The sequence below is a fragment of the Neomonachus schauinslandi genome, chromosome 8 (genome assembly GCF_002201575.2).
Source record: "Neomonachus schauinslandi chromosome 8, ASM220157v2, whole genome shotgun sequence".
Classification (NCBI taxonomy): Eukaryota; Metazoa; Chordata; class Mammalia; order Carnivora; family Phocidae; genus Neomonachus; species Neomonachus schauinslandi.
In genome coordinates, this window is record NC_058410.1 from 210,748 (window position 1) to 229,812 (window position 19,065).

Sequence of the window (19,065 nt, forward strand, 5' to 3'; positions counted from 1 at the left end):
TTTAAAGCATTTGCTCAACTAGAGATTATAAAAACCATGTACACTTGCTATGACGTAAACTTACCCTTCCAGAGAATGTTCTCAGATAAGCCTTCAGTAAAAAGTGTTGTTGTTGACTTGGAGGTTATGAGAGCATTTCGTTTCTCCACAGGTTCTATACCCCACGTTGCACAACAAAACATCTAACTTAAGCTTAACCACAGAAAAGTATAATATTTTTATAAATTTATCTTTTTACTTATGAAACCCTAAGAGAATATTAACCCTGTGAATAATATTGTAGTTCCTTCTTAATCTCAAAGATGCCACTGATGTGTTAATTCACTGTTTTTCGGTTTCAAAAAGCTCCAATTTAAATATGCTCTTTAAGTCAAACCAACATCATATGTCTGCCTCATGCTGACTCACACTAAAGAGATTTTTACTGAAAGGTAATCATTAGTGTAATCAGAAAGAAGGTGAAGGTGGAAATTTTCCTCCTGACGCTTGTCTTGCTTCAGGTGTATAGAGATACTGGAGATGGAAAGCTGCTGTTCTGTGGTCTGGACAAGGATTTTCGTAACTGACAGTCACCTGCCCAAGTGGCGAGCACAGAGCTGTGATGAGCGACTGTCAACAGGTTCAACAACCCTCTTACTGGAAAGAGTAATTCAAGATGTGTGTCCAAGGAGTGACTGTTCATATGCACGCAGACAGTATTCAGAAGAAAACACACTTATTTTTCTGGAGGAGAAACCTCAGCTCTTGGTTATTCACCATTCCCAATCCCCATGATGGCCCTATCTTGGCCACCTGGAGACGAATGAACACTGGACAGAAAACATTAACTGATACATGCTTGCATATTTAGTAAATGGTATCAAAAGAAAGGCAGTTTTACACTTAAAAATCCATCCTCTATTCAATTATATTGCTAAGTCTGGTACCAATAACAAAATGTTCTACTCAAAATAGTAAAGCAAAAACTAAAGTTTACACTGGTGCTTGTGAAACCAATAATGAAGCAATAAAATCTCTAAGAGTTATTTAGCTATACCACATTTTTACAAAATGCAAAATGCAGAACTAGCTATAAACTGGCAGAGCCAAAAGAAAAGAACAATTTAGAAAAGGAAAAGACGAATCAGTATAAAGCTCCCTTGAAATGTAATTCCACGATAAGAGTGAGTTTCTTAAAGACAATCACTAATTCATAAAGTGAATTCAGGTCTGAGAAACAGTCACCTAACTCTCTATTCCAGGCAAATGAAAATTTGATGTTTATGCCAGACGAGTCCCAAGATCCACCACATACAGAGGCCACAGCAGAAGGCAAGACACCTCAAAGGTGTCGAGAGGACAGGAGGTCTAGATGGGCTAAAACAATAGAGACGTGATTGCAAAGGACTTTTTTTTTTTATTGTCATTGTGACGAATGTGAGACAAAATCATTTCAAAATAATACAGCCAAGGAAAGGAAGTGGGAGGAAAGGGGCTGGAAGAGGGAGTGATTTGGCCCTTCTTTCGCTGAGGTTTCCAAACATGACCCTGCACACGGGCACCTGTTAAAAAGACAAATACTTTCACGGGCCCTTATAATTTTCACACATAACCTAAGTGTAAAACTAATGAAACAGAAACTGCCTAACTTGTTGAGGGACACCCATCAGGGCCTGGCACTGCATTCCCCACGTGAGGCCTCCAACCCCTGGTTTAGTCGGGCAAGGAAGACACAGGCCGTGACGATGATGACCCTAGCAGACGTTTTACTGGGCACCCCTACGAAGCATGTTTCGTATTTTCCACAGTGCAACACCCCAATAATCCCAGGAGGTACCCACTACCTTGTCCTAGACTGGGACGTGAAGGGAAGTCTCAGCAAACGTCGCAAGAGCAGTGGCGTCGGAAGACGTCGGCCAGGATCACCAGGTCTTCTCACCACGACACGGGGCCCCCGACAGGAGCAACCTCCTGGACAGTAACAGCACCAGGGGAGGCACTCCACGGTTCAGAGTGCTGGGAAAGCGGAAGCAAGCCCGCACGGCGTCCCAAGCCTCCACTACACTTGCGTGCAGTACGAGCCTCTACGTCTGACACACACAGGCGCTAACGTGTGCCGACAGGGAGCACAGCTGCAAGGGACTCGTGCTCATGGGGCAGGCACTGGACAGCATGACACGGGGACAGGCCACGGCCAGACCCCAGCGCGCCACACCTCACAAAAGGCAAGGGCAGGAGCGAGGAGCGGAGGTTACCTGCACAAAGAGGTAGATCAAGAGGCAGCACAACGCTTTAAAGGGGTTCTCGACTGCCTGCAGCTCTTCTCTCGAGGAGGAAAGGTCGAAACAGCCTAGGAGGGCATCCAAGCGCCGGCCTTGTATTCCTGGCTCTTGGTTCAGCCACAGTAATTTCAAATTAGGTGTTCCCCCTGGTTAAAAAAAAAAAAAAAGTCCATTTACCATTATTCTTTGTACCAGCAAGTTATAACATGCTTCTTATAGAAATACAATAAAAGAATAAAAGACACTAACCTCTTCTCTTTCTGACACCCTTGGGCTTTAAGGTGTAAAGGACTAGAAAGTAAACATGAACAAACCTACCTGGTTAAAAGAAACAGACCCTCAAAGGCCAGTATATATGTACTTCATTGAGAACATTCTTTTTTTTAAGGACTATGTTTTGAGGGAAACTAGGGCTTTTTTCCTACCTCTGCTGCATCCTGCCATTGTTAAGAATGCTTTTCAGGGTATGTTTAAAAGGTCCTGTCTCGGGGCGCCTGGGTGGCTCAGTTGGTTAAGCAACTGCCTTCGGCTCAGGTCATGATTCTGGAGTCCCGGGATCGAGTACCGCATCGGGCTCCCTGCTCGGCAGGGAGTCTGCTTCTCCCTCTGCCCCTCCTCCCTCTCATGCTCTCTGTCTCCCATTCTCTCTCTCAGATAAATAAATAAAAAATCTTTAAAAAAAAAAAAAGGTCCTGTCTCTGAGTGTGGGAAAGAACACAGCCACAGTGGAATGCTGGTGCAAAGACCACCAACCTACCCTGTTAGCTTGCTCTCTTATTCCCTTAGACCAGTCTCTTATTCCCCTAGACCAGCAGTTTTTAAACTTCAGTGTAAAAAGAATCCACAGCAGAGACTATAAAAAATGCATTTTCCTGGGTTCTGCATGCAGAAAGCCTGCTTTACCAGGTATGATGCCCAGGAGTCTGCACTGCACAACCTAGAGGCTTGGATGCAGGGCAACTCTGGGCCCCATGCTTTGGACAGCATGTCCCTAAAACTGTCAAACAAAAGAAATTCCTAAAATGTAATTTCTAGTGTTTCATTTCTATGTCTTATATATACATCTAAATTATTAAAGTTAAAAAAACCAAAAAACAACCCTTCCTCATTTCCTTAAATCACAACACATGGCCCCGGGAGTCTGGAGGAAAAGTGGGGGGTCCTGCCGGCAGCCGCACACACAGGCCAGTCCTGGGACAAGCCAGGTCCCACTACAGGCAGCAGCTGTGATTTCTGCAGGGTCAAGAAGCTACAACACCACGCCTCAAGAGCCAGGATGGCAGAGGTCCGAATGTCCCACATGTCTACTATGGAAACAGAACCCAGTAACCAAATGGTATCGGAATTAAAGGACTCAAAGAAGCAGCTCTCCTCTTTTTCCCTTTTTTTCCCCATTTCTCACAGTATCATTTAATATTCTTGACCATGTATCTCCCACCACTGAAAGTGAAACAACACAGCAAAAGTCACTTGCATTTCTGAAACGGCTGAAGTGTTTCCTCCATCAAAAAATTTTTTCATTATTTATTTTGGAGAGGAAAAAAAAATCATTTTTCTCTTGAAAGAAAGAAAATAGTGAAGACAACTGGCAAAAAACAAATCTATGGCACCAGTTAATAAGATGGAGATATCATTCCAAGATCTTCACAAGGGTCAGCCATGACTTCTTAGAAACACATCTTTTCAGAAAAATAATCATCTTGTAGGGTCAGCAAACTGTAGCCCATGGGCCGAATCCAGCTCACTGCCTGTTTCTGTAGGCCTATAAACTAATGGTTTTCACATGTTTAAATGACTGAAAAAAAATCACAAGAAAAATAGTATTTCACAATGTGAGAAAAGTATGTGAAATGCCAGTTTCAACGTCCCTAAATAAAGTGTCAGCACAATGGCACCATGCTCATTTGTGTGCTGTCTGTGGCCCCCCCCGCGCAGTCCAAGTGCAGAGCTGGGCCGCTGCAGCAGAGATCACGGTGCCCCCAAAGCCTAAAATACAGACGGCTGCCAAGCCCTGATTGAAGGTAAGTGATGAATGTCCCATTATCACAGTTATTTCAAATATACTCAAGTAGTTGACAAACAGTTTTTCTAACTCTAAAAGTCATGCATTGTAAAAAAAACTAAGGAAAAAAAGGCATAAGAAAATGAAAACATTTATAACCCCACCACCCACATATAGCCATATTTTAAAATATAGCTTCTAGTCCTTTTTTCAACGCATATACAACATCTATGCACACAGCTGAGAGGCCAAGTCCCCATTAGAGTGTGTGGGGATGGACAGTGGAAAGACTGTACCTTGCATTTCATTTGCTTACACAGAAGAATTTAATACAAAAAGAATGAGATTCATGAGATATACTGAGAGTCAAGTACGGTGGCAGCAACAAACACGAGATATCCTGAACAAACAGTGACATGCTGGTAGCCATCACTCCCAGCCTTGGTATCACCTGGGAATTTGTTAGAATTGCAAATTCTTGGAGCGCCTGGGTGGCTCAGTCGTTGGACATCCGACTCTAGGGTTTCAGCCCAGGTTGTGGTTTCATGGGGTGTGGGATTGAGCCCTGCACCGAGCCCCACGTTGGGCTCCGTGCTCAGCGGGGGCATCTAGCTGAATATTCTCTCCCTCTACCCCTCCCCCGTTTGTGCTCATTTGTGTGCACTCTCTCTAAAATAATTAAATAAATCTTAGAAAAAGAAAAAAAGAATTGCAAATTCTCAGGCCGCACCCCAGGCCTACTAATCGAACTCCAGGGGTCAGGGAGCAGCAATCTGTTGTAACACGCTCTCCAGGTGGTTCGGACACAGGCAGAGTTTGAATACCACTCAATATTCTTCCACAAAACAGCTAAGAAATCATTTACACAGACAAGAAAAGAATAACTCGCCAATAATAAATTGGTTCTTGAGGGCTAATGATAAAATAGATTACAGAAAACCACTGGTTTGAAAAACCACATCCTCAAAAATCTCTAATCAGAGAATTTTAATCCTAAATTCAATCAATAATTTATTTAGTCAAGAACTCAGTACTGAGCACCCGTATTACCAGAGGAGACAAGACACGTCTGCAGCCTTCTCCAGAAACTGAGAATTTCTGCCTTCAATACAAGACAACATATTCTGGGGTTGCTGTCATTTTCTGTCACACGTAGTACTTGCGAGGCTGCACAGAGACCCTCTGACGACCCTACATAATGGCCTTAATTATAAGGATGGTTCTCTTCCTAAGTACCGTCCACAGAGATTTACCTCTCACTTGATAGATTTCATCATCTTAAGCCAGAAGGTGTGAATTTCTTTGAAGGATCATTTAGATTAGTTCTCTTCCACTGGTAAACTCACTCTAGACAAAGTGGTTTTTATTTTATTTTTTTTAAGATTTTATTTATTTATTTGACAGAGAGAGACACAGTGAGAAAGGGAACACAAGCAGGGAGAGTGGGAGAGGGAGAAGCAGGCTTCCCTCAGAGCAGGGAGCCCGATGCGGGGCTCGATCCCAGGACCCTTGGATCATGACCTGAGCCAAAGGCAGACACTTAACGACTGAGCCACCCAGGTACCCCTAGATGAAGTGGTTTTCAAATGTGGTATTAATGACCCAGGAGGGCTGAGCCTACCTAACACCAAGGGCACCATTAGTAATTTCAGTTTAAAAGAAACCTATTTTGGGGTGCCTGGGTGGCTCAGTCGGTTAAGCGTCTGCCTTCAGCTCAGGTCATGATCCCAGGGTCCTGGGATCGAGTCCCACTTTGGGCTCCCTGCTCAGCAGGGAGTCTGCGTCTCCCTCTCCCCCTCCCCTGCTTGTGCTCTGTCTGTGAAATAAAGAAATCTTTAAGAAAAATTAAAAATAAAGAAAAGAAACCTATTTTGATCAGAATTGGAAGGCAGATCAGCTCAGAGCTTCTCCCTCCACCACACACACACACACACACACACACACACACACACACACACACACACCCCCCCCCCCCGCTCCTGGGGATAAATAAGACTGTGCCAGAAAGGATGGCCCCTATACTTCCCCCAGAGCTCAAGGGGCAGCTGAGATGTTTCAAAGAGCCACAGACCTAAACAATCAATCTCATCTCTAGGTCACCAACTAGCATCACATCTAAAACACATCAGCTTCAAAAACCTAATTACATAACTTGGTAAAAGATTTTGTGTGAACAGATGGACAGGAAAGCCTAGGATCCTTCTGGGGGACCTGAGCCCACAGATGGAGGAGCAGAGGGGCAGGGAAGGAAGTCACTTCTGTGAATGACAACTTCGAAGACCTTCTCAAGAGATACCTGGAGGATCCACCCCTGGCAGAGGGTTGCTGTATGCACCTCATGAGTAACAAAGCAATAAAGTAATGTTTCTGTTTGTGTTTTTGCAGCAATAAACAGAAGTGAGTGAATAAAGACCACAGCAATTCTGTATGCTTTTTATATGGAAGTACATATTTCAATAGTTGGGTTTTAGAGTTATCTGATGATTATTTCCCTTGCACACTGCTGGGGTAAGAAAAACCATACACCTGTCTGGCTTGTGTCCATTGTCAGGACGTGACTGGTGAAGAGTTCTCGAAATTAACGTGCATATATCTTATGTCTCAAGTTTACCTGTGAAAGCTTTAGTTCATAAGTTTGATTTAAATGAATATTTTACTTAGCATTCTCTTGTTTAGTAGAGCATTCCTGGCCAAAAGAAAACAAAATTAAAAACTCTGACAACTCCACGCTTGCAAACTGAATCTTCACTCTGGCTGGGTAAACTTCAAGAGCCTATTTATAATAAGAAAAAAAAAAAATTTCATTCAGGTATAAACAGAGTAGAATGCATTGGTATCTCGATATATTAAGCTCTAAGTGTACAGGGATGAAATGTCTCATTTCGTGCTTGCAAAATGACAGTTATGCCACTCCTACCTAATGCATTCAAAATACAGTGAATGTGGCTCTGAAAAGTGAAATTCAACAGTTGGCTTGTGACTCAAATGTGTATTTGTAACACAGTTATTTGAAAAATCTTCAGATTATTTTTACAAATGGAAAGAAAACCGGCATTGAGGTTTTGAAGCCATTTCTCTTGACCCATGATGTCAGGTGGGTGGGTCAGGAGGCGGGCGGTCACATCATCCTCTCGTCACCACGTGTGCATTCGCGCACCTGGGCAGCAGTTGGGGACTTGGATTTACCACCCACAGAAACTGCTAGGATCCGACAAGACTTTCTAGACCTGTACACATCTGCACACAAGACTGTCAAGAGCACACAGAAGAAGGCTCCACCACAACAGCCCCAGCAAATGAGGGCCTGGGTCAAACATGGCACCCTCTTTTCAGGAAAGGTATCCCTTCATCTCACTTCAGGCTGTAAGACAGTCTTCTAAGAAGACCTGCAAGACTTTGGTGAGTGAAACACCCTCATAAAGCTGAGAAATACTACATTTACGTACTGATTCATACGGCTAATTAGCTGTCCTAGGTCTCTGAAACGAGGGTATGCTTATGATGACAAAAAAACGGACACTGAGGAGAGGAAAAACCACTTCTGTTCCGTCTGAAGAAGAATCTCCAACTCTGGGGGAGAAGACGCTATTCCAAATGCCTGCCTGTGGTTTGGTCCAAGACTCACTCCACAACAGGCAGAGCACCAGTAAGTGAGGAAGGAGGAAGAAAGGGGCTATATGTGTGCTGAGAGTAAACAAGCACGTATGTGCACAACTCGAGGGCCCTTCAAGCGCTGTGTCTGGGGAAAGGAAGCTCAATTTTAAGGTACACCCTTCTTGCATCATCAAAAACATCACATCTCAGGATACTGGTGAGGTGAGAGATGTAACAGTACCCATGTAACACAGATGAGACACATGAACACAGCTTACAGCTCACATGTGTGCACATCTGAATGTGTGTCTATAAGCTGCGTGCACACCCACAGATGGGAACACAGAGGGGACAGGGATGTGATAAAATATGCCAGTAATGGAAGTTTACTTTTCTGCTCCTTGCCCGGTCAATTTTAATTCCTTCTCCCTCCTAATTTTTAGGTAATCTCTGTAATTTCTCTGCTCCCCTGCATTTCCTTTCCATTTTGTGATAAAATATCTGTGGTTTCTGTTTCTACATTTCTACTATTTAAGTAAGCAAGCTAAATCACATGTGCTGTTAGAAGAAAGCCTTTTTTAAAAAGAACACTCTGGCCACTCTGTCAGGAGACTCACTGAAAACACACCATTTATGAAATCAACCTGCTTGAAACTCTCTCAGGAGAACGAGAAAATCAGACTTGTGTCCTGAGACGACGTCCCTTCTACTGACAAGACCGCTGGCCTCACCTGGGAACAACGGAGCCCGTGATGCAACAGGGCCTTTCGCAGCTGGGCCGAGGCACCCGCGTACATCCGGTTTCCTGAGACAGGTGTGCGGACGGCAGGCGTCAGAGGACGCCACGGTTTTCAACACACGCTGCCTGAGCCACGGAGAATGCCCGTCACACAAATGGGATGGTCTGTCTCCACTGTAGTTGAAAAACCTCCTGGCATTTTTCCTCATGGATACAGAACAGTATTTAAGTATTAAAATCTTGTCATTTTCATATCCTTACTAACATAAGCACAAACGAAGAGTCATTCATGCAAATTATCGGCACCAAAAGCTCAGGACCCCACTCGAGTTTTCCAGCGATGGAAGCCCTGCACGCAAGCTCTTCTGGAGCCCGGCCCTGACGTGCAGCCACACTAGAGAACTTCTGTGGGTCTGGTGGCGCCAAGGAGGAGGCTTGCTTAAGCCCCAGAGGCAGTCTCTGTGATCATGATATGGCTGCCAGAGTTTATGAAAATATTTCAAGGAGTGGCCTTTAAAACTAACTCATAATACGATGATGAAGAGCCAAATAGTCTCTTTAATTCAAACCATGAAGAAAACTATAATAATCCCTCTTCATATTATTTTTGGAAAGATACAATAAGATGGAAATCACATATATAATAAAACATTTCTGACAAATTATTTTGGCTATCCTTTAAAAATATCTCTTGCTGTATAAACAGATGTTAATTCATCTTCATTTTTTTGATAAATACCTTTTTAGGTTTGAATATATCACTGGCTGAGAGAATAAGGAAATATTCCCTATAGTAACTTTCCTCACCTTCTCTCCCAATAGAATTCCATTTTTAAGAAAATTATTTTGCAGTGCTCACACCCTTATTTGGTAAACTGCAGACTTGCATGATGGGAACAACAGTAGCACGAGAGAATTTAACGCATACAAAAATGGAATATCAAAGTTTTAGAAGAATATTTGTCCTCTGAAACAATGGCAAGGAACACTAAAAATAAACCCTTACCACCCTCCTCATCTTTAACCTGCCTTTATGTACAACACTACCCCCCACTCAAATTCTTGACTTTTTTCAGATACTAAGAACTCGCAGGAACAAAGGACTTCAGCTAATTTTTAGGTGAACTTTGTTTTTTGTTCCCTCCCCTTATAGGTTTTAAGGTAACACTCACGAAGAAAAACCTTATTTTTCCAGCTGAAATAACTTTCCTTTATCTTCCCTTTCCAGTTCATCAAAACATACTCTCAGTAGTAGGAAGGAGAACTGACTCAAGCAGAATATCAAGAATCCAACCCTGTTGATTTGGCAGATATTTACTGAGCGAAGCCCAGGCACTGGGCCCTGGGGTCAGGCGGCAGTGGGCTTGGGCCCACAGTCGGACTCCTCTTGGCATGCCTTGCTCTCCCCTGATGTAGACCTTGAACAGGAGCCCAGGCGGAGTGAGGCAGAGCAGAAAGCAGACTGGCCCGGGGTCCACCTGTGGAACAAAGGCCCATTCCTCTGCTGTTTCAGAACGTTAATGGACAGGTACACTCCTTGTGGGCCCAGGGTTGACATGAAAATTGGTGTATGTGCAGTTCTGAAAAAGTATGTTCCCACAATGGATCCATTACTGGCCTTGCATCATATGGTGAACAAATGAGTGATTTATTTAAACCCAAACCATCTGTACCTGGAATGTTCATCTGCAGAGGCCTGACGAGGTCCGGGTGCCTCAGTGGGTTCCCAGAGTACACAAACCACTCCTTGACAGTGGGGCAGGTGCTGGTGACATCTGGGTAAAGACAGCAGGATCAATAGATGCGCAGGACCACCAACGCTCATCACCAGGCTAACACGGTGACAGACCCAGCTCCACGGGGGGCCAATTTCAAGCTGGTGAATACAGATGAGTTCTCACATCCAAGGCACTAAGAGGGACCTCAGGCATCCAGCAGTCCGATCCCTATCCTCTGATCTCACTTTAACAAGAGCAATAACCTCTGGGATGGGGGAGATGGCAGCATAACCCGGGTCAGTAAACAATAATGGGGGGCAGAGATCACCACCTAGATGGTTCCTACAACGTCCTTCCTCCTGGGCTCTCACACTGCTCCACACAACATTTAGGGAAAACCGGGAGTAGGACAGTCCTTTCCAGTCTTTAATTCACTGTTTTGTGTAACTATCAAGACTATTATTACATTAGACAATTCAAAAAGCTAGTAGGAATAATCTAGAACAAAGGCATTTCTGTATGTTGGATTGTTAATTGCTATTAAAAATTCAGTTTCTCTTCCATTCTAGCTACTCAGTGAGCAAAGGTGGAAGGTGGCTTTCCTACTCAACATGCTCACCTAGCTTGGGGTCACCAGGCTGCTGTCTCTCCAGCACCCAAACCTCCTGCCTCCCCTCCCCCAGGGCACTCAAGACCACCCCCAGGCCCTTTGCGACCTGGCTCCCTACCCGACATGGGCCCAGCCCTGCTTAGACCATCTTCAGACTCACCCCATCCAAGGCATTTTCCACGTAAATACGAGCTTTTGGGTTTTTGCTGTCTTACAATGAAAATCTGACCAGGCTGCTGGTCCTAACTTAAGAGCCCGCAACAGCAGCCCACTGTGCCAGCGTCAGAGTGCAGACCTGGGAGCATGCCGAGCTCCCCCGCTCCCACCCCACTGCACGCTGCTTGCCCCAGCACCCTCTCCTAGACCCGCACACAGTGACTGCAGGGCCCCTGAGTCTCGCCTCGCCAGTCCCCAGGATGTGCGCTGTTGGGCTGGGTCCCCAGGGAACCTGGCTCTGGCTCCCATCCTGCTCCTCGGCTGGAGTACCTCGCATCCTCAAACTCACCATGCCTTTTCTCACCTCCTCGGTCCAGACCCCCTTCCCTGCACGCACTCCAGGCCCGCTTCCCTCCGTGCCCGGGCTCCCATGCTGTCCACTGCAGCACTGCACACGCTCACCCGCTCCCCTCACCGCCGGCACCGCACACGCTTACTTGCTCCCCTCACTGCCCGCCTGACTGAGTTCCTGATACCAGAACTGAGACCTCTTCATAGTCTCAGTCCCTAGCATGAGGCCCAGGGCAGACACCTGTTAACTCCAAGTTTAATGAACACATTCAGCTTCACCTAAATTTCAAACACAAAAAAAGAAAAAAAACAGAAAATTCTGAGAAGTATTCTTATAGTTGTTAAAAACAACCACCACCACCACTCTCTATGTAATCCTCTTGGCCTAGGTATTCATTACACTAAACAACAGTCAACTGGGTGAATGGTGTTTCAAGTTGCTGTTTCTGAAAGGAGAGCATTCTCTCTTGCCCAAAGACCGACCTCACTAGGTTCGGTATCTCACGGATGAGAGCTCTCCACCAGTCGGCCAGCTGCCTCCTTAGGAAATCACTGACACATTTACAAAACTGCATTTTATACCATCTTTCAACTGAAACTGTTCTAAACCTCTACACCCTGGGGCCTGGGGTTGACTTCTCAGAGCTTTAGTTCTGAATAATGTTAAGAAGAAGGCACGGCTACCATTTATTAGACAATACCGGGTAGATTTCCTACGAAGACCTAGAGCAGTCAGTTTTTGGACAAATATTCCAAAGGCAATGCCACGCACTACTCAGTTATTCAGCTACAACCTAGGAAGAAAGAGCTGCCCACTGAGACCAGCTCACCAGGATCTACAAACCCCGCTTCTGCGCAAGGGACACACCGGGCTGAAGACTAGCACGGACACCAACTTCCCCCTTCTCCAAAATTTACATCAGCACAGATAGCAAATTCCTTCTTTTCTCCATAATTTAGACCAGTGAGGGTTAAGTCCATATTAACTACAGTTTCTCCTAATTAACAAAAGAACAAAAGCTTTTGCTTTTAAGGTGACTGACTTAATTCCAATGAGTTTCAAGGACCACACAACACAGTCACAGAACCAGAGTGCACCTGCTGCTTAAAATGCAGTACCTAATAGCTACTGACCAACAGAGGCTTGAATATGAAAACCTGTAATTTTTATCACATAGGAAATCAACTAACTAGCCAGAGGATGAAAGGTAAAACAGACCTGCTGACTGGAATTTTTACTCCCTAAATGGAATTTTATCTGAACTTATGGGTAAGGATGCAGGAAATGACAGAGATATGAAAGATGAGTATTTTCTCGGAGGTGCAGGGCAGGTAAAGGTGCTAGGTCAATATGCAGGGTCTGCAGGTTCTCTGGCACTCTGCCCTCCCCCTTGTGAGCTGCTGGGCAACAGGGGCACCCTCGGTGTGCCCTCACTTCCTTCCTCTGCCACGGGAGGGTAAAAGGGCAGTGCACAGTGGCTAGAAAACATGTAAACATTTACAAAGAATAAGTTTCATAGTCTGGATAATGACTTTTCCAAATCCAAATATTCAGATGGGAGCATTTTCACTTTTTTTTTTTTTTAAAGATTTTTGTTTATTTATTGAGAGAGATAGTGATAGAGAGCATGAGAGGGGGAAGCAGACTCCCCGCCGAGCAGGGAGCCTGATGCAGGACTCGATCCCGGGACTCCAGGATCACGACCCGAGCCAAAGGCAGTCGCTTAAACAACTGAGCCACCCAGGCGCCCCAGCATTTTCACTTTTAATCCAAATTACCACTCCTACAGACACAAACTTCCCAGTCCTTCAAAACCCAGAGCTAGCTGCAAAGTGTTACCTGAGATCCTCTTAAAATAAACAGATATTGCTGAAAAATCCTAGAGTTTGGCCTATTCTCTGGGGTACCACATAATTTCAGAAGTTTTTCTATAAAACTCCTTAAAGAAAACAGCCAATAAACTCTTGGACATTGGTCTGAGCAATATTGTTTTTGGATTTATCTCCTGAGGCAACAAAAGCAAAGGCAAAAGAAGCAAAAATAAACTATTGGGATGTCATCAAACTAAAAAGCTTCTGCCCGGGGCACCTGGGTGGCTCTGTTGGTCAAAGCTCCTGCCTTCAGCTCAGGTCATGATCCTGGGGTCCCAGGATCGAGCCCCACATTAGGCTCCCTGCTCAGCAAGGAGTCTGCTTCTCCCTCTGCCCCTCCCCCCGCTCATGCTCTCTCTCGCTCTTGCTCTCTCCTCTCAAATAAATAAATGAATAAAGCTTTAAATAAATAAACAAAAAGCTTCTGCCCAGTGAAGGAAATCATCAAAAAACCAAAAGGTAACCTAGTGAATGGAAGAAGATATTTGCAAATGACATATCCAATAAGGGATTAGTATCCAAAATATATAAAGAACTTTTACAACTCAACACCAAAAAAAACAAGCAATCTGATTAAAAAATGGGCACAGGACCTGAACAGACATTTCTCCAAAGAAGACACCCAGATGGCCAACAGACACTGAAGATGCTCAACAGCACTCATCATCAGGGACATGCAAATCAAAACCACAGTGAGATACCACCTCACACCTGTCAGAATGGCTAAAATTAACAACACACAAAACAACAGCTGTTGGGAGGATATGGAGAAAGGGAACCCTCTTGCACTGTTGGTGGGAATGCAAGCTGGTGCAGCCACCATGGAAAACAGCATGGAGGTTCCTCACAAAATTAAAAATAGAACTACCACATGAACATTTCTGGGCATTTACCTGAAGAAAATGAAAACACAAATTTGAAAAGATATATGCACCCCTATGTTTGGTGCAGCATAATTTACAATAGCCAAGATATGGAAACAGCCCAAGTATCCCTCGACTGATGGATGGATAAAGAGCTGACACACACACACACAGGAATATCAGTCAGCCATAAAAAAGAATGAAATTTTGCAACAACATGGATGGACCTCGAGGGTCTTACGCTAAGTGAAATAAGCCAGACAAATACCATATATTTTCACTTACATGCGGAATCTAAAAAACAAAACAAATGAACAAACAGAAATATACTCATAAATACAAAGAAGAAAGTGCTGGTTGCCAGAGACAAGGGGGGTGGGACAATGGATGAAAATAGGGGAAGGCGGGGTGCCTGGGTGGCTCAGTCGTTAAGCGTCTGCCTTCGGCTCAGGTCATGATCCCGGGGTCCTGGGATCGAGCCCCGCATCGGGCTCCCTGCTCGGCGGGAGGCCTGCTTCTCCCTCTCCCACTCCCCCTGCTTGTGTTCCCTCTCTGGCTGTCTCTCTCTCTGTCAAATAAATAAAATCTTTAAAAAAAGAAAAAGAAAAAGAAAATAGGGGAAGGGGATTAAGAGGTACCGACTTCCAGTCATAAAATAACCAAGGCATGGAGATAAAAGTACAGCGTAGGGAATGTAGTCAATAATACTGGAGTACATTTGTATGGTGACAGATGGCAACCATACTTAATATGCTGAGTGTTTTGTAATTTATACAAATGTCGAATCATCATGTTGTACACCCGAAATGAATATTGTATGTCAACTATACTTCAATTCAAAACTAAAATAGGGCGCCTCGGTGGCTCAGTTGGTTAAGCGACTGCCTTCGGTTCAGGTCACAATCCTGGAGTCCTGGGATCGAGTCCCGCATTGGGCTCCCTGCTCAGCTGGGAGTCTGCTTCTCCTTCTCCCGCTCCCCACTCTTGTGCGCTCTCTCTCTCTCTCTCAAATAAATAAAATCTTTAAAAAAAAGAAAATTAAAAATAAAACTGCCTAAATAGGAAAAACAAAATTTCAAAGGTTTTAACCTAGCATGCACTTGGAAACTATAGCAGAAATGTTTACAACAATTTGGTTCGTCTGAATTAGAATGAAATAATCTTAAATGCCTAAAAATCAAGAAAAAGAAAAGAGGAAAATGGAGTTTGGAAATTCCTAAAAGAAAAGGCTGATTTTCTCAAACTTTCAAGATGCTAGGCTCTCCGTTCAAAGGAGTAAGGAACTTGAGAAAAGTTCTTTGCTAGTTTAACTCCCTTCAAGCTGTAACATTTTATATGGAAAACGGAAAAATGACATAATCAAACTTGGTCTTCTGCTATTCCCAAAGGACGGACACACTGATCCACTCTGTACAATCTTCTCTTTGTAACGAAGACATGTTCCCCGGGAGCAAAGTTGGGAAACTGTGCACACTTGCAGCCCCTCCCCCAAGAAAACTCCACCTAGCTCACGCTGACCACTCTCACTTGGCCTGGAGGGGCTGGCAGGGTCTGTGGGCGCGCGCTGAGGGCATGCAAGGGGAGAGTGAGAAGTCGTCAATTACAACCGCTCAGTTGCTGGGATTTTTAAGTTTAATAAACCATCCCTCAGGCTTTTAAAGAAAAATATTTGTCCTTATGGTTCTGTAAGATTTTTTTTTTTTTTAAAGATTTTATTTATTTATTTGACAGAGAGAGACAGCGAGAGAGGGAACACAAGCAGGGGGAGTGGGAGAGGGAGAAACAGGCCTCCCACTGAGCCGGGAGCCCGATGTGGGACTCGATCCCAGGACCCCGGGATCATGACCTGAGCCGAAGGCAGTCGCCCAACCAACTGAGCCACCCAGGCGCCCAGGTTCTGTAAGATTTTTATATGGCTGGTTTAATCTGTATTTACATGTGGCGTTAGTCCTGAAAAAAATTTAAAAACTCCTCACACGTATGTTTTTCTATGGGTGTATCTAGGATTTTAATGCGCTGATGGCCTGGCAGGCACTCTGTGAAGGCGCCACACAACTGGACTGCAACACACGCAGTCACAAGACCACCAGCCTCATCCAGCTGTGTGAGGTTCCCAGAATGTCCCTGAGGGAACAGGCGGGCGGGATGGCAGGACAAGAGCACAACCTGGCCCAGCTGCAGACGGCCGCCTGTGAGCACCGGCTCTTCCCCAGCCCTGCTGACTGCACCGACATAAAGGAGGAGAGCAGGATAAACTTCGGCATCTTGCCAGCTTTCTTCTGTTTCCTAAAATGTACCAGGCTTCACAGTGACACAGTGAGCTAAGACTTTCATGAGGAGACAGAGTTAGGATCTGAAGTAAAGGAAGAACTGTTGTGAAGGCAAGGTGGGCTGAGGGGGGGATGACTGGAGGGATTCTCCCCTCATTGGGCCGTGACGCCACCCAGCCATCGAAACAGCACACATCCCTCTAGACAAGATGCAGGTGGGAGTGCTGCCAGCCAACCAGTCCAACAGCATCAGACGAGCTCTCCAACGTGCACCCGTAACGAGGGGCTCTGAAGCACCAGTGGATCAGGCCAGTGCCGGTGCCTTCCGGCTCAGACCTCCAGTGTCTACAGCTGTCCCAGTGTAAGAGCCTGGTTCTAGGGCTCAGGGTCTACACCCGCGGAGTTAAAGACACCTTTGGTTCTAAAAAAGCTCACTTTAAACAAGTTGTTCCCACTTGTCAGTCAGGCTGGGCTCGGAGGAGGCTGCTCACCTCTCAGGACTTGACAGATCATCGCTCTTCCTCCTGCATCTGCAATTCAACTGTTACAGTTACCCTTTCCTGAGGAAAGCTTTGCTAAATGGAGATACTACTGAAAGGCTGATCTTCTAAACACATACTCAAAAACATGTATTGATCACCTAATTTACACCAAGAATCTGCTGATGCCACCCGACCAATCTCTGCTAGCTCAGCTGACAGCCAGTGGGGACAACAGACATCAAACAATCACATAAACAAACTGTGATAAGCTATGAATGAAAAGCACATGCTTCTTTCAGAGAAGAACTGACTTTTGATGAAGAAATACAGAGGAAGGAGTTAGTTTGGGGGAGTTAGTTTTTAAGTTCATAAGGGACAAATAGAATTGATCAGAAGAATGGCCTGAGCCAGAAAAAATAGAAGTTGTATTTGTCAACATGGACACAGTTTCTAGAGCAATGCAAGTAAATGGGACCACCTGGGTGTAAAAAGGCCAAACCCGGTGTAAGGGCCTCCCACACATGGGGGTTGGTTGGCAGAGAGCAGGGGCTGGAGCAGGGGCGGAGTAGGGTGGGAGATGGCCAAGATGGGGGCAGAGCTGTCTGACCAGTCTTCCCACTGACACCTCTATTTCTGGACAAATTTCTGTAGCCACCACATTCTTGAGTTGGACAGAGGCACTATGCAGACTGCAGCGTAGGGAGCGAGAGCCCTACCAGAACAAGAAAGTCTCTGAGACGGGCAGACAGAGTCTGCAGATCAAGACTGTGACAACAGTCAAGGGACTGTGGCACAGAACACCAGAGCTGGCACTGTGCAGAAAGGAGCTTCCAAAATCTGCACAGAGGTGCCCTTGAGGTCCTAGCTGAGGACTGAGCTCTAACATGTCCAGGGCAAAACTCAGGGAGGCTGGACAGGACAACTACAGACCAGCCCCACCGAGCAACCAGCTGACCCTACAGAGCTCCACAACATCAGAGTCCTACCAGCCAACGTGCAGAGACCCTCATTAGACACCTAGCACTCAGGGCACAGCGCAGGAAGGCCAAGCCTCAGGAGCAGGGCCATTCCAGCTCTAGAGTGAAAGTCTTCTCAGACCAAGCCTAATAAAGCTTAAGGCAAGCCCTGAAAGGATCTGGTAAATTTAAGTGCCTGACAGAACACAAGTCAATACCCTTCACAGATCCAAAATCTTCTAGGCTACAATCAAAACACAGTGGACATGAAAATAAGCAGAAACACTTAAGGATAATAAGCAGAAACACATGGCCCCCTTACAAGGAGAAAAAGTCAGTCAACAGACACAGGCCCAGAAATGAGGGAGCTGATGGAATTAGTGGACAAGGACTTGAAAACAGGTACTGTGCATAAATTTAAGGATTGAAAGGCAAACATGAAGATGGGGGCGGGGATGGAAGATTAAAAAACTAACAGCTGAAAAACACAATATCTGAAATGAACATTTCACTGGATGGGTTAACAGCAGATTAGATGTTGAAATAAGAGCAACAGGAACTATCCAAACTGAAGCACAGAGAAAAGAGGCTTTTTAAAAAGCAAGCCAGGGAGCATAGTGGGCACCATGAGCAATAAATCAAGCATGGAACTGGGAGGCCCAGAGTGAGAGGGGAAAGCAATAGAAAGAGGAGACAATGTTTGATGAAATAAAATTCACTTTTTCCCCAAATTTGATAGGAAATATAAATTCATTGGTCCAAGAAGCTCAGGAATCCCAAGCAGAATAAACACTGAGTATATCACTCCAAAGCTCAGCTTAGACAAATTACTAAAAACCAGTGCGCAAGAGAAAAACCTTACGGACAGCCGGAGGGAAAAAACACTTGTTACGGATGGGGAACAACAGTAAGAAGGACCACGGTCACCACGTGACAGCCAATACAAGCTAGAGACAACATAACAACATCTTGACAGTGCTGAACAAAAAATAAAAATACCTAAAATTCCATATACAGCAAAATTACACTTCTGAAATAAAGACATTTTCAGGGGAAAAAAATCAGGAAATAAAATGAGCACCATAAGAAATGTAAAAGCAAGTTCTCTAAATGAAGAAAGGTGATACCAAAGGACAACTGGATCTACACAAAGAAATGGGAGAGCACCAGCAATGGTGCACTTCAAAGACT

General features: G+C 44.9%; 1 protein-coding gene across 1 annotated transcript in view; it reads right to left on the reverse strand.

The window, feature by feature from the left end:
• FAM120B (family with sequence similarity 120B) overlaps positions 1-19,065 on the reverse strand; it is a 107,327-nt gene that overhangs the window by 64,672 nt on the left and 23,590 nt on the right. The window contains 2 exon segments of the mRNA XM_021693287.2: positions 2,235-2,407; positions 10,270-10,371. Coding sequence (XP_021548962.2) covers positions 2,235-2,407; positions 10,270-10,371 — 275 coding nt within the window.